The 14,224-nt window shown below is 34.1% G+C and overlaps 1 protein-coding gene across 3 annotated transcripts in view; it reads right to left on the reverse strand.

Moving 5' to 3' along the window:
* LCT (lactase) overlaps positions 1-9,505 on the reverse strand; it is a 53,944-nt gene extending 44,439 nt beyond the window's left edge. For 2 of the 3 annotated variants that reach the window (XM_032479368.1, XM_032479367.1), the window contains exon 1: positions 7,522-9,505. In XM_032479368.1, the coding sequence (XP_032335259.1) occupies positions 7,522-8,161 (640 nt within the window). In that variant the 5' untranslated portion in view covers positions 8,162-9,505. The remainder of the gene's footprint in view (positions 1-7,521) is intronic. The other variant, XM_032479369.1, reaches the window with a different exon arrangement.
* Positions 9,506-14,224: the final 4,719 nt, after the last annotated feature.

Raw genomic sequence — 14,224 nt, forward strand, 5'->3', positions numbered from 1 at the left:
CACAAGTCTTAGGTCATATGGTAATTTTATGTTTAATTTCTTGAGGAACTACTGTTTTTCATATTGGCTACACCATTTACAACCTGGCCAGCAACACAGAGTGTTATAGTTTCTATCTATCCTCATCAACACTTGGGATTTTCTGCTTTCTAAAAATAAAATCCATCCTAGCGGTTGTGAAGTGATATCTCATTGTGGTTTTGATTTATATTCTCCAATGATTGTTGATGTACAGCATCTTTTCATGTACTTATTGGCTATCTGCATACCTTTTTTGCAGAAATGTCAGTTCAAGTTCTTTGCCCATTTTTTAATGGGGTTGTCTTTTGTTGTTCAGTTAGGAATTCTTTATATGTTCTGGATATTAATCCCTTGTCAAACATACAGTTTGCAAATATTTTCTCCCATCCTGTGGGTTGCTTTTTCCCTCTGCTGATAGTGTCCTTTGATGCACAAAAGTTTTTAATTTTGATGAAGTCTAATTTATTTATCTTTTGTTGCTTATACTTTTCCTGTCATAGATAAAAAATCATTGACAAATCCAATGCCGTAAAGGTTTCCCCCCTTTTTTTTTCTTCTAAGAGTTTGAGTTCTTCTAAGAGATAAAATGGCACTTTATTCTGTGATCTTCCTTCCCTAAACCCATAACCCTGGTCTACCCATGAGGAAAACATCAAGCAAATCCCAATAGGGGCAGTCATAAAAGACCACATATTATATTACTCCATTCATATGAAATGTCCAGAACAGAGAAATCTATAAAGACAGAAAGTTAATTAGTGATTGCTCAGGGCTGGTATTGGGGAAGGAAATGCAGGGATGAGAAGATGATAGCTAAAGGGTACAAGATTTCTTTTCGAGGTGGTAAAAATGTTCTAAAATTGACCATGGTGATGGTTGCACATATCTGTGAATATACTAAAACTCACTGAATTGTACACTTTAAATGGGTAAATTGCACGATATGTGAATTATACCTCAATAAAACAACTTAAAAAAAAGAGGCATCATACAAAATACCTGGCCAGGACTCCTCAAAACTGTCAATCAGGTTTTCAAACACAAGGAAAATCTGATAAACTGTGACAGCTCAGAATAGCCTAAAGAAACTTGACGACTAAATGTAATGTGGTATCCAGATGAGATCCTGGAGTAGAAGAAGGACATTCAGGAGATACAAAGGAAATTGCAATAAAATATGGAGTTTAGTTAATAATATATAGTATTGGTTCTTTAATTGTAACGAATGTCCCACAATAATATAAAATGTTCATATTAGGTGGAACTGGGTTCAGCGAGGGGGCATATGGAAACTCATGTCTGCTCAATTTTCCTATAAATCTAAAACTGTTCTAAAAAGTAATATTCATTTGCAAAGTCTTGATTAAAAAGGAAAAAACTTCTACAAACCAAGAATGGTTCTCAGTTTTTCAGATTATCTCTGACTTTTAAATGATTATCCCTCAATCATTAAGAACTATCATAGCAATGATAGAAAATGACTTCCAAAAGAATGGGTTTAGAAAAGATAACACAATTACCTAAGAACTCAGAGATTCACCAGGGAGGGGAAATGGATGAAAACATTTGGAAACTAGAAATTCTAAAGAATGAAAAATTGAATTTAACTACTTGTAAAAAGTACCAAAAATACCAGAAAAATCAACCAAAAAAAAAAAAAAAACCAACTCATAAGTTTGTGTTAAAATGTAATAAATTCTGTTCATCAAAGACTTCATAAAAAGATTGAAAATATGGGGGGAGGCTATAGCTCAAGTGGTAGGGTGATTGCTTAGCATCCACAAGGTCCTGGGTTCAATTCCCAGTGCCTCCTCTAAACAGATAAATAAATAAGTAAACCTAATTACCTCCCCCCACAAAAAAAATTTTAAAAAAAGATTGAAAATATAAGACAAGAAGTAGAAAAATATTGTCATCATAAGTAACCGATACAGAGTAGATTTAAGAATATATAAAAAACTCCAGTAAGGCAATACACAAATGGATAAAAGATATAACAGGAATTATACAGAAGAGGAAATAAATATGGCTTGTAAATATATGAAAGCCTGCTCAACCTGAACAGAAATCAGATTTATAAAATCATAAAGAAATACTTTTGCATCTAATAGATTGGGAAAAATTTGTAAGTCTGGCAATTACAAGTGTTGGAGAAGGTCAACAAGAACTCACATATTGCGCAAGGAAAAGTAAACTGGTACAACCATAGTGGAAAACAATTTAATTTATCTCTCAAAATTAAACATCCATATTACTCCCAATTAGTCTACACCTGTGTAAAAATTTAAGTGAAACTTTTGAACATGTACAGAAAAAAACATGTGCAAAAATGTTCATAACAGCTATGTTCATAATAGCAAAATTTGAAAATAATTAGAATGTCCATAAGCAGGAGAATGAATTAATAAAATGTGAATGGCCACAAAATGAAATGCAATATAGCAGTGAAAAGAAGGTACTCTAGCTATATTCAACACTGTGATTAAGCCTTGGAAACAATTTTGTTTGAAAAAAAAGGAAATCCTAGAGGACTACAAAAAGGATAATACTCCTTCACAGCACTCAAAACCAAACCAAATTGATTCTATTGTTTAAGCACATATGCACTTGGGGCAGAAATTATACTTTAAAAGAGTAATGGAATTTCAATGAGATACCATCGGAATGGCTAAAATAGAAAAGATGAGAATGCCAAATGTTGGTGAGGATGTGAGGCCACTGAAGTTCTCACACATGTCTAGTAGGAGTGTAAAATGGAACAACTTCTTTGGGAAACTAGTAGTTTCTTAGAAAATCAAATACATTTCTTTCCTATGATCCAGCAATTCCACTCCTAGGTATTTATTCAAAAGAAGTGAAAATGTATGTCCACACAAAACTTGTACAAGAGCATGCACAGCAACTAATTTATAATAGATAAAAACTGGAAAAATAGCCAAAATGCCCCTCTACTGTGGTATATCCATAATAGACTACTACTTAGAAGAAATAAGGAGCAAATTACTAATACAGCAACAAAATGAATGAATCTCACAAACGTTATGTTGAATGAAATAAGACAGACACAAAAAAAGTACGTACTGTATAACTCTATTCATGTTTATGCTGAGAGAAATCAGATCCTGGGGTTGGGATTGATTAGGAAAGGATATGATTGATCAGGAAAGAGCTTTTCAGAGGTGTTGATTAATGTCTTATATTTTGATAAGGGTATGGGTTACACAGATGTGTTTGTCAGTACTAACCAAACTGTAAAATTATAATCTATGCATTTCCCTGTAGGTAAATCATACCCTGATAAAAAAATTTTAGGCAAAAATCAGAACTGCATTTCACATTGTTTATTTTCTAATCAGTAGTAAATGGGAATTTAATTTTTAAACATTTTTTAAACATGATGAGTTTTTTTTGCTAAAATTTATTTGCTACAATGTCACTCTTTCTCTAATTAAAATATTTTTATTTAAAATGTTTGGCCTTGTACGTTTAAGTCATTATGGACACCAAATGCAGGAGAGCCATAGAATAATAAAAGATGAATGAAATATTTAGCATAAAGGTAACATGGGATGGGGTGGGGGAACATAGGAGATGAGATAGAAATTTATACTTTTTACATTAAAAAATTGATATAATTTATATACCATAAAATTCATCCCTTTAAAGTATACAATTTAGTGGTCTTTAGTACATTTACAAAGTTGTGCAGCCATCTCCACTAATCCAGAACATTTTAGTCACCCACAAAGAAATCCCGTACCCATTAAGCAGTCACTATTCATTCTCTCTTCTAGCCCCAGACATCACTAATCTACTTTAGTGTCTCTATAATATGATTTGCCTATTCTGGATATTTAATATAAATGAAATCATACAATATGTGGCCTTTTGTGACTAGCTTCTTTCACTCAGCATAATGTCTTCAAGGTTTATCATGTTGTAGCATAATCAGTATTTCATTCCTTTCAAAGCTAATATTCCATTGTATGGATATGCCATCATTTGTTTATCTATCAATTGATGGACATTAGGGTTGTTTCCATTTTGGTTATTATGAATAATGCTGCTATGAATATTTGTGATGAGTTTTTATCTGGACGTTTGCTTTTATTTCTCTTGGATAAATACTTAGGAGAGGAATTTTTGAGTCATATGGTGACTCTAAAATTTAACTTGAGGAACTGCCAAACTGATTTCCAAAGTGGCTGTACCATAATCCATTCCCACCAGTAGTGTATGAATGTTTTAATTTCTCTGCATCATTGCCAACACTTGTTATTGTCTGTCTTTTTTATTATAGTCATCCTAGTTGATGTGAAGTGATATTTATATATGTATATACATATAAATATATACACATATATATAATTTTATTTTTTGCTTTTTTTTTAGATTTTTAAGAAATTGAAGTATAACTGACTTATAACACTGTTAGTTCCAGATACACAGCATAGTGATTCAATATTTCTGTATGTTACGAATTCACAGCAGTATTCTGTTATATTTTAACAGTGGCCACTCCATGGGTATTACTTATTGTGTGGCTGAACCATACTGAATCCATTTTGTCGGCGCCATCTTAGGCCCTCAGTCCTACCCCCTCCTCTTTCTGCGTGACTGAGCTTTAGCCTACCCTCAGAAATGAGCCCAAGCCAGATAAGTTTCCTATCAACTTTTACCCTTGGTTTTATCTGAGCACTGGAGGAATGCTCTTTAGCTGATACAGATGGTTAATGGTCTGCGAGGGATAATGGTCATGAGACCCCCAAACCCCCGCTTCCCATTGGTGCAGATGTGCTTCTCCCTTTGTAGTCAGATTGTATTTTTAGCTTTGGCCCCTTTAAATTCCCCTGTACCCCTTTCCGCAGGGGTGAATGCAGCTGCGAATGCTTCCAGATCGCCTGTTCACCTGATCCTACCCATATGTAAGTTACCCACAATAAACTCCATAATGGCATTTTATGGAGTTACCTGCTTCACTTTTTGATTTCAAAGTTCCTTCTCAGTTTGGGGGATATTATTCAATATCTCCACCTTCAAAAAGTTATAGTATTTTGCTTTTAGTCAACATATGCTATATAACTTTTCTGTGTATATTAAATAATATAATATTTTATAAAGAATAACAAAGCTATGCCATTAGACTAAAAAGGGAGGGGAGAATGAGAAAGAGAAAGAAAGATGGAAAACCACCATTTGGAATAGTAAAGAGATTGAGAAGAGAATTTATTTTGTGTCCTGCTTTATATTGGGGGCAGATAGTCTAGTGATGTTGATGAAACACAAAATGAAGGATGGGAAGAATGAGCAGAAGAAGAAAAGAATAAAAATATGAGTTTAAGAAAGAAAGTCATTAGTAACCTGATGGAGATTAAAAATAAAATATGCAAAACATTTAAATAAATGTGTATATAGTTCTATAGTTTAAATAATTCTATGGGATCTGCCCTCAAAGACAGATTTTCCTTTATTTCAGGTGATCCAAGTTCAGCATTTCCTTCTTTCAAAGTTCATTTTACTCAAAGCTTCTTCAATAGAATTACAGCCAAGAAACATTTATTTATTTTCTCATTCAGTCCATGATAAGGTTTCTAAAGAATCCAGTTTCAAATTCAGCATCTCCTCATCTCCCACCCTATACATTTCATGAAATTGACAGCTGAGCTTCTTGCTGTTCCCTTTCCAGGGGCTTTGCACTGTCCTGGGGCCTGTGATCCTCCAGATCCTATGGTTGCTCCCTCCCTCAGTCCGGTTGGTTCAAAAGGGGGCCTGGGGACAGCCTTTTTGACAACTGTATATGGGACAGCCCCATCCACATTCACACTCTTTCTTCCCTTGCCCTGCTTTTATTTTAAACATGGAGAAAATGTTGAACCTCTCTATAATCAAATACATGCAGATAAAGCATATAAGGAGATAATAGTTTTCAGCTGTCAAATTACCAATGATGGAAGAAATTTTTCACATACTGAGATATGGGAAAGATTTTTAGGCTTATATGACTTAACATAAATGTTATGCTAACTAGAACATACTGTTTTGTGGCCTATTCAACATACATTATACATATACTTTCACCATTAAAGAAGAGGATGCATTGTCCAGAAGTAAACAATGTTTGTTTTGAAGACAGAGCTAAATGCCTGCCTTCCTGGGGCATCAATGTTAATACTTCTTCCATGATAAGGCTCCCTTCCCAGGTGCCAAGGCCAAACAGACTCACCGTGTACATGCTAATCTGTCTTTTTTTTGAAACTTTGAAGGAATGTAAGTTTTCCGTTTTGACAAAACATAAAACTGCACTGAAAACCAAATACCTCAGAGCTATCTAAGAGGCTATCTCCGAGGATCCAGTTCTCAGTTTGGCTTGAATAATATTCTCTTCTATTCTTATTATAGACTGGTTATTGATTACTTCTGTCTACACCAATGATAAGAATAATTACATCATTGAAAGCTGAGTGGGGTCAGAAGAACAATTTTATAACGGTTGGTATAAACTATTACACTTTTCTGGGAAATAATTTAGCAACATCTCTGAAAGTCTTAAAGAATGTACATCTTTTGACCCAGTAATTTCAATTTTTATGAATCAGAATTTATCTGAAGGCAGGTAAGCATTTATATAGAAGAATGTTCATTGCAACATAATTTTTAATAGTGAATATTAAATAAACATATATAAATATGAAAGAATATTTTAAACTTTATGATCCATTCATAAAATGGGAACCTGTAAGAACACTGAAAATCATGTTTTCAAAGAGTTTTTAATAAAATGAGAATACACTCATAAAATGTTAAGTTTCAAAAGTAGAATATATAAGTATGCAGATATACTATGTACTATGTATACAAATATACATACAAGTTTATAATAAAAATGAGAAAGCATATATAATCCAAAATTGGTTCTCAAAATTGATGTACCTCAGATTCACCTAGGAATTTAGTAAAATCATTAATGTCCTGATTCTGCCTGGACCTATTCAATTGGAACTTTAAGTTAGTATGAAGCAGGAATATGGGCAATTATGATCAAGCTCTTCTCACTGTCAGCATATCATTATTTTATTTTTGTATTTGTCTCCCCTGCTGGAATGTAGGCTTCAATTAGAACTTGTAAGTTGCTTTGCATAAGAAAAGGAGAGACTGAGGGAGGACAGACAATTTTGAATCCTAAGAAGAGTCAAGGAAGTAGGACTGGAAAAGGAAGGAGGACAGAAAGAAAACTGGTGGTCACACAAACTCAAGACTGGGCAACGGCTGCTGAAAAGATATTTTTCAAAGGGAATGGTAGGCACTACGCATTATAAGACACCCCTACCCACCTCCACTGAGAAATCTTCAGTACAGTATTAATTTCTCAATAATGAATAGATATGAGGGAACTACTGAAGGTGAGTGGGAAGAAATACCCAGTCCTATTTTAAGGAGAGTAGGGGAAGGTGGGTGATAAAGGCTGCTGGTGGGTCAGCAATCAGGGTCATGTGTACTTACCTTGAGAAGTGTATTTTTCATGGTAAATCTCATAGGCTTTCCTGTGGGCATCAGTGAGGATCTGGAGACGTGAAGATCTTGATTCCTGGTGGGGAAGCTCCATTATCACTTTCTCCAAGTCACTAAATGTGAACCAGATCTCAGCAAGGTCCCCAAAGGAGTGGAAGGCAAAGGTGGCATAGTCAGCAAAGAGATCAGCAAAGGCCTCACTTCTCTGGATGGTGCTGGCAGGGAGGGTCTGGTGGTGCAGGACCACCAAGGGCTGAAGCTGCGCAGTCTTGAGGGCCTCAAGGAGTTGCCGGTAGCACTGCACCATTTCCTTGTCTGGGTTCTTGGAGCTTCCTTCTGGGAGAAGTTGTGCCCATGGCAGAAATACTTTATAATGGGTGATCTTACAGGCATGAACACTGCTGAGGTACTCCGGCAGGAAAGTGGGCAGTGGCTGGTGACAAACATAAATTTCTTTGTCCCCTGCTCCAAAGTGAGAACCCTGGTTTCCCAGTGGACCCCTCAGGTTGTGTAGCAATTCGTTGGTTAGAGGACCAGCAGCTGAAATGAAGTTTCCATCAGATTCCCAGTCTAAGCCCCAGCACGAAAAACTTAGGAGGGAAATAAAGACTAAACGCCAAGCCAGTTCCATCTTCAAGGAACTGTTAGGAAGTATTTGGAATACCTACTTTATAACTACAGCTGAGGTTGTAAAATATTATTAACAATTAATATGTAACTTGGTTATCTACAATAATGAAATCAGTACATGGTTCATCAGTGTAATATCAAAAAATGTAAAAACCATAAGAGATAACATAAAAACCTCAAACTTCTCACACAATTTCAGTAGAGAAACCTAGAACGTGTCTGAAGAAAATAAGTTCTCCACATTTTTTCTTACATAAAAATTACTTAAAAATTTGTTTACACAGCAGGACAAAAGTGAGTTCCTCACCAAACTTTTTTTCTCTTTTAAAAATATGTAAGTAAATGATGAACACATTTTGCAAAAGATTCAAACAATACAGAAATATATATGAAAACTTACTGATTCCCCTCGCCCTCTCCCCTCCTCTTTCTAGGGTAAGCACTTTCAACACTGCGCTTCCTTCCAGTTTTCTTCCTACGTATAGATTAATGGTTATTCAGGAGTTGGAATGCCAGGGTTTGAATCTCATCTGACGAAAGTTACTTAGTTTCTCTGTCCTTCAGTTTACTCATCTGTAAAATTGGGATAGATAGGTTGTTATAATTAAATGAGGTCATTCATTAGCATATTTAGAACAATACAACTCAATGATGGCTATTAATATATATACACAAATGCAAACATAACTAAGTGTATAACATTTTAAATATATAATTTAACACATATGGGATTATGTCACACATATCATTCCTCAGCTTTATTCTCCCATTTAACAGCGCTTGGAGTTATATTTGTATAAGAATGTATAGACCTGCTTCTTTTTAACAGACGCATAGCATTCCACAGTAAGGTTGTGCCATAATTTAACCTTTTGCATTTTGAACACTGGTTGGTTATTAATTTTAATATGTTGCAAATGAATATATATATAGTTACACATTTTTGTCCACATTTTTTTAAGATAGATTCTTAGAAATTAAGTTACTGACTCAATAGCATGCCCATTTGGAATTCTGGTTGCAATCCATATAGGCTTCCAAAACAGGCTTCTTCAAGTTTAAATCCTACCTACAGTTAGAAGTATGTCTAAATCTCTTGTTTGCTAATACCTGTTATAAAACTTCACATTTTTGATACTTTTTTTTTTTCTGTTAAGAGGGGTAGCTCTTCATGTTAATTGGCTATTTGTTGTTCTGAGATTTCTGTTCATATCCTTTGTACAATTCTTATTTTAATATATTACTGATATAAAAATTCTTAACAGTGTTTGGATATCATTTATCAAAACATGATAGAACAGAGAAATGCAAATCAAAACTACAATGTGGTATCATCTCACACTGGTCAGAACAGCCATCATTAATAAGTCTACAAACGATAAATGCTGAAGAGAGTGAGGACAAAAGGGAACCCTCCCTATACTATTGGTGGGAATGTATTTGATCCAGCCACTATGGAAAACAGTGTGGAGATTCCTTAAAAAACTAAAAATAGACTGACCCTATGATCCAGCAATCCCACTCCTGGGCATATTTCTGGAGAAAACTCTAATTTCAAAAGATACATGCACTCCAGTGTTCACAGCAGCACTATTTACGATAGCCAAAACATGGAAGAAAACTAAATGTCTATTGACAGATGAATGGGTAAAGAAGTTGTGATACACACACACACACACATACACAATGGAATACTATTCAGCCATAAAAAGAATGAAATAATGCCATTTGCAGCAACATGGATGGTCCTAGAGATTGTCATACTAAATGAAGTAAGCCAGAAAGAGAAGAAAAATATCATGATATGACTTATATGTGGCATCTAAAAAAATGACACAAGTGAACTTACAAAACAGAACAGACTCACAGACAGAAAACAAACTTATGGTTACCAAAGGAGAAAGTTGGGGGAAGGATAAATTAGGAGTTTGGGATTTGTAGATACAAACTACTATATATAAAATAGGTAAAAAACAAGGTCCTATTGTATAGCACAGTGAACTATATTCAGTATCTTGTAATAACCTATAATGAAAAAAAAGTGAAAAAATATAACTGAATCCATGCCGTACACCAGTAACTAACACAGTATTGTAAATCAACTACATGTCAATTAAAATATAACAGAAAAAATTTCCCCATTTTTAACACCCAGGTTTATGTCTTTTAAAATATATTGTTACCATATTTTTGAAAGCTCGTGTCAACCCTATTATTTCCATACTGTTTCTAATCTTTAGCCCATCTTGAATTTTAACTTTATGTTGTTGGCAGGGTTTATCAATTTCTAACTTGTTTATCCTTCTGCCCCCACTATTTGAAATGCCACCTGTCAGAAATTAAATATCTGTCTAGACATCTGTTTCTAGACTTTCTACTGCTTGACTATCTATTCCTATGCCAATACCACACTACTTTAATTTCTATATCTGGGTGGTACTTTTCACTTTGATAGGACATGGCCTCTCCTATCATTCTTTTTCCTGGAATTTTCTTGGAAATATATGTTTATACACACACACACACACACACACACACATAAACACACATTTTGTTTTATTTCATTTAGTGGAATTTTCAAGGTAGCCTAGCTACTTCCTAATATGTATCCACTATTTACTACATATGTATATTTACATAAAGAATATAGTTTTACCTAACTAGTTTACAAAATAAGAGGTACTATAATGTGAGTATTGGTCTACAACTGGCATTTTTACCTTATAGTACACCTTGGATATCTTTCCACATTGTGTAAAAATTGATGTATCTTACTCAAGAGCTGCACTGTATGACCTTGCATGATCAGCATTTTGTTGATTAGGTTTTATGTTGTTTTCTATTTTCAGTGTCACAATGTCACAGTGAATGTCATATGTGCCTTTTTCCATACACACATAGGTACCTGATCATGGACATATTGAAGAATACAATTGTTGGATTATAGAGTAGTCAGTCATGTTTTAACTTCTAATGGTACTGACAAATTTGTCTCTGAAAGAAGCATCCTAATTTACACTCCTACCGGTAGTATATGACATCAAATTCCCCACAAACCCACCAACACTATTATAATAGTATCAAATCATTAGTGCTTTTATAATTATGAATGATTTAAAAATTGATTTGTATCAGCTCTGTATCCATTTTGAGAAATAATCTTTTTACCACTATCAATTGAGAAAATAAATATCTTGAAATTAGATATATATGTATGTGTGTATATATATATATATATATATATGTATATAGTATGTTCATCTATCTGCAGCTTATTTGTTCTGGATATTAATCCCTTCTCTAGCTGATAATCTATTTTTCCCTATTCTACTGCAAAGTTATAGGAAAAGCTCATATATCTTTTAAAAATTAATTTTAAAAATTGAGATATAAATAACACGTAACATGTTTGTTTCAGGTGTACAACATGATTGTATGCACTGCACAAAGATCACAAGTCTAGTCAACATCCATTGCACAAATTTATGTGTGTGTATGTTGAGAATGTTTAAGATTTACTCTCTTAGCAACTTTCAAATAGATTAGTAACTATAGTCACCATGGTGTATGTTACATCCCCATGACTTATTTTTGTTAACTGGAAGTTTGTACCTTTTGACCACCTTCACCCACTTACCACCTCTACCTCTGACAACCACCAGTCTCTTCTATGTGTTCAATTTTTATTTCACTTTTTAATTTTTTTAGATTTCACATATGAGACCATACACTATTTGTCTTTCTCTGTCTGACTTATTTCAGTCTTCCAGGTCTATCCATGTTGTCACAAATGGCAAGACTGCCTTCTTTTTAGGGCTGAATAACATTCCATTGTACATACATACATTTTCTTTATCCATTCATCCATCAGTGAACACTTGGGTTGCTTCTATGTCTTGGCTATTATAAATAATGTGGCAATGAACACAAGGATGCATGTATCTTTTTAAGTTAGCATTTTCTTTCTCTTTGGATAAATACCTAGAAGTGGAATTGCTGGATCACATAGTAGTTCTCTTTCTAGTTTATTGAGAAACCTCTATATTGTTTTCCATGGTGGTTCTCACCAATAATACACAAGTGTTCCTTTTCTCCACAACCTCGTCATTTTTTTTTTTTTTTGATAATAGCCTTTCTAACAGGTGTAACTTGATATCTCATTGTGGTTTTGATTTTTATTTCCATGGTGATTAGTGATGTAGAGCACCTTTTCATGTACCTGTCGGCAATCTGCATCTTCTTTGGAAAAATATCTATTCAGATCATTTGCCCATTTTTAAGTCATATTGTTTTGTTATTGAGTTGAGTTCTTTATAAATTTTGGATATTAACCCCTTATTGGATATGCGATTTGCATTTTATCCCATTCTTTTCCATTTGACTGATGGTTTTCTCTGCTGTGCAGAAGCATTTTAGTTTGATGTAGTCCTATCCATTTATTTTTGCTTTTGTTGCCTTTGCTTTAGTGTCAAATCTAAAAAATCATTGCCAAGACTGATGTCAAGGAGCTTACCACTTGTGTTTTCTTCTAGGTTTGTGATTTTAGATTTTGTGTTCAAGTCTTTAATCTATCTTAATTTTTATATATGATGTAAAGTAGTGATCTAGTTTTACCAACACCATTTATAGACAAGACTGTGTTTTCCCTACCATGTATTTTGGCTCCTTTGTTGTAAATTAATAGACTATGTGTGGGTTTATTTCTGGGCTCTCTATTCTGTCCCACTGATCTATACGTCTGTTTTTACACCAATACCATGTTTTAATTACTATACCTTTGTATTAGTTTGAAATCAAGAGGCATGATGCCTCCAGCTTTGTTCTTCCTCAACATTGTTTTGGCTATTCAGGGTCTTTGTGGTTCCATGCAAAATTTATGATTATTCTTTTTACGTGAAAATGCCATTGGAATTTTGAGATTGCACTGATCATGTAGAATCCTCTGGATAGTATGGGGATTTTAACAATATTAATTCTCTCAATTCATAAGCATGGAATACCTTTCCACTTACGTCTTTTTCAATTTTTCACCACTGTCTTATAGTTTCAGTGTACAGGTCTTTTACCTCTTCAGTTAAATTTATTCCTAATTATTTTATTATTATGCAACTGCACATGGGATCATTTTCTTCTTTGTGATACTGTTATTGGTATATAGAAATGGAACATCTTTGCATATTGGTTTTATATCCTGCAACTTTGCTGAATTTGTTGATCAGTTCCAACAGTTTTTTGGTGGTCTTTATTTATGGTTCTCTATATTTAATATCATATCACCTGTAAATAGTGAAAATTTCACCTCTTTCTGATTTTTTCCTTTTCTTGTCTAAATGCTCTGGCTTGGATTCCAACACTATATTGAATAAAAGTGGTGAGTGGGCATCCTTGTCTCGTTCCTGATCTTACTTAAGATGTTATTAGCTGTGGGCTTACCACTTATGGCCTTTATTATGTTGAGGTACATTCCCTCTATATTCATTTTGTTGAGAGTTTTAAAAACCATAAGTGGATGCTGAATTCTGTCAAATGCTTTTTTTTTTTTTTGCATCTACTGTGATGACTATGATTTTTATCCTTCATTTTATTAACCTGGTGTACGTTGAACCATCCTTGCATCCCTGGAATAAATCACAGTTGATCCTGCTGTATGATCACTTAAACATATTGTTGAATTAACTTTGCTAATGTTTTGTTGAGGATTTTTGCATCTATATACATTAGGGATATCAGCTTGTGATTTTCCTTTCTTTAGGCATCCTTGACTGATTTTGGTATAAGGGTAATTCATAAAATGACTTTGGAAGTGGTCCCTCCTCTTCCATTTTTGGGAAGTGTTTGAGAAGGACTGGTATTAATTCTTTTAAATGTTTGGTAGAAGTCACCAGTGAAGCCAGATGTTCCTGGACTTTAGTTTGTTGGAAGGTTGACTGTTGACTCAATCTCCTTATTCCTAACCAGCCTACTCAGATCTTCTGTTGCACCATGATTCAATCTTGGTAGGGTATGTTTCTAGGAATTTATCCACCTCTTCTAGGTTGTCCAGTTTTTTGGTGAATAACTGTTC

This window comes from Camelus ferus, chromosome 5 (genome assembly GCF_009834535.1).
Source record: "Camelus ferus isolate YT-003-E chromosome 5, BCGSAC_Cfer_1.0, whole genome shotgun sequence".
Taxonomy (NCBI): Eukaryota; Metazoa; Chordata; class Mammalia; order Artiodactyla; family Camelidae; genus Camelus; species Camelus ferus.